Source organism: Nansenia antarctica (assembly GCF_963989245.1).
Source record: "Nansenia antarctica genome assembly, chromosome: 3".
NCBI classification, from domain to species: domain Eukaryota; kingdom Metazoa; phylum Chordata; class Actinopteri; order Argentiniformes; family Microstomatidae; genus Nansenia; species Nansenia antarctica.
The window spans coordinates 13,773,929-13,776,428 of record NC_137688.1 but is presented as its reverse complement, the minus strand read 5'-3'; the positions used below and the strand labels follow the sequence as shown (position 1 = coordinate 13,776,428).

The 2,500-nt window shown below is 46.2% G+C and overlaps 1 protein-coding gene across 3 annotated transcripts in view; it reads right to left on the bottom strand.

Moving 5' to 3' along the window:
* LOC308152734 (rho guanine nucleotide exchange factor 9) overlaps positions 1-2,500 on the bottom strand; it is a gene marked incomplete at its 3' end in the record, with an annotated part of 31,523 nt that overhangs the window by 11,880 nt on the left and 17,143 nt on the right. The window contains exon 2 of one of the 3 annotated variants that reach the window (XM_080525792.1): positions 196-375. In XM_080525792.1, coding sequence (XP_080381918.1) covers positions 196-375 — 180 coding nt within the window. Of the gene's footprint in view, positions 1-195; positions 376-2,500 lie in introns of those variants that run through there. The other 2 variants (XM_080525793.1, XM_080525794.1) reach the window with 2 other exon arrangements.

The window sequence follows — 2,500 nt, the reverse complement described above, 5'->3', positions numbered from 1 at the left end:
CAATGAACCTGTCCTCCGATTTCTACCTCCACCAGCCTCCACCGCTGATTCCCAGCACCATAACCAGAGATAGGTAGGTGTTATCTGATGTGTGGGTGTAATCTAATGTGTGTGTGTGTGTGTGTGTGTGTGTGTGTGTGTTAGTATCTGTTGTTTTCGCGAGGCATCGTGGGTCGTGTTGTGTCACTAACTCACCCTGACGAAGCTGGCCGGGAACCATCCCTCCTCCTCATCGATCTGGCCCCACCACCAGTCCTTATTGGACGCGTCGAGCACCTTGATGACATCACCGGCCTTAAACGCCAACTCGCGGTCCGCCATGGTCACATGGTCCCATACTGCCTCAGCACTGACGATTGAACCTCCGCTTATCAACTGGAGCGAGGGAAGGGAGTGATGAAAGAGAGAGACAGAGACAGAGAGAGAGAGAGAGAGAGAGAGATAGAGAATGAGTGAGGAAGAGAGAGGGAGGTAGAGAGAGGGAGAGAGGGAGAGAAGAAGAGAAAGATGAAGCTTCTGGTCTGATCCTCGGATGGGTTAAGAAGACTGACAGAGGAGAATGTTGGATTTGTAGAGGATTTAGACAGACATGCTTTTCACTTGTCAAAAAACAACATTTCACAGGTTTTCATAAACCTTGACACATAACAACACATCATTTCATATCACACACTTGAAACAAAACAAAACGAACAGCTATAGGTGGAGATATGATTCACGTCCTTATAAGGTAACAGCATGATTCCACAAATGACATCATCAAGCTACATTTTGGTCCACTCACATTCAGACTTAGGACTTAATTGTGTTAAAGCCCAATGTTCCTGCCTGTTAAGTCATTAACACAACGTTATATCCAAGTCAAAATGCCACCGGCAAAGATTGTAGTCAGAATACGAAGTAGTATCCAACACACTGGAGAGGCATAGCTGACCAGCACTGAGGCATAACTTTACTCTATCCTAGAGATCTGAATATGGAGAGAGATGACCATAACTCATGTATGAGCATGTGGGTATTGCCATGGCAGTTTGGTTATCATTATATATTGAGCTACAACGTTTGCAGGAAAAGTGCTATACAAATAAAAAGTTATTATTATTATTGTTATTATTATTATTATTATTATTATTATTATCATTCATCATCTCTGCCAAGGGAGGCGGGTGGAAGCAGAAATCGGAGGACAGTTTCATTGCAATGCATAGGACGGAATGAGGAACGGTATACAATGAGGCTGTCCTTCAGTTTCTACTGCCACCGGCCTCCCCTGGCCTCCGCCTCACTGTGTGAGAGTCCTTGAGCTTCTAAGCCACACAGAATAATGCTAATGCTAATAACATGCTGAAACCGGCCCTCAGAGCTGGGTTCCATTAGCACATCAACAGCGTGACACAATGGGCGACATCATTAGTCCGAAACACGACAACAATAACAACAACAACATCAACAACAACAGCTCAACACTCAGGGGCCCCACCACCAGCCTCAGAGCAGGAAGCGTAATTGGCAGATTATGACATTAAAATAATTACAGCTGTGTTAATGTAATATAGTCGTCAAGGAGCGAACAGATATAATATCGTGTCTCTCCCTCCTTCTCTCTCTCTTGTTCTCGATCGAGGTCGTTATTTAATCGAGGCAAAGATACTAAGACAAGACATTCCGCTTCGTTACGATGCATCTGAAAATCTCAGAACTGAAAAATGCTGTGGCATTTTGGCAAAAGTGGAATGGCAGTGAGGTTTATGCTATTCCTGTATGTGTGTGTGTGTGTGTGTGTGTGTGTGAGAGAGAGAGAGAGAGAGAGAGAGAGAGAGAGAGAGAGAGAGAGAGAGAGAGAGAGAGAGAGAGAGAGAGAGAATGTGTGCCAGGTGATCTGTATTCCGTGAGGCGGCTTCAGGTGTAAAGGTTACTCTCATTAAAGGAAAAAAAAAGACACTTTTAACAGTAGAGATTGTGCTTTGGAGGAAGACCCACACCGCCCACGACCAAACCCTATCCATCCACCGGCCAGCATGATCAATCACACTGAGGGGTCGCTTTTGTCACCTTGAGACTGGCACAGCCCCCTACATCACTCACGCACACACACAAACACACACAGTCCCTGCCATACATCATATTTACCCCTGTAGCAGGTGTCTATGGAGTTGTGGCCAACTGGTAACAATGCCTGTCCGCCTGGAGTGCTACGACGCCAACCATATGTACATACAGTACAGCACCACTGGACTGGAACACCGGATTACCGGCCCGGGCCAACAGCCAAGCTTGGACTCCCTGACTCCCCTGTGCACTACCTCGGAGCTGGGCTGAGCCGATGGTTCTGGGCACTAGAGGAAGCCTAGTTCATTCCGGGGAGAAGGAGCCAGAGGCCTCCATTTTGATTAGGGTATTTGAAACCACTGAAAACTCAAATATACTGTCAGAGCCCTTCGTGGTGTGTTCAAATATACTGTCAGAGCCCTTCGTAGTGTGTTCAAATATACTGTCAGAG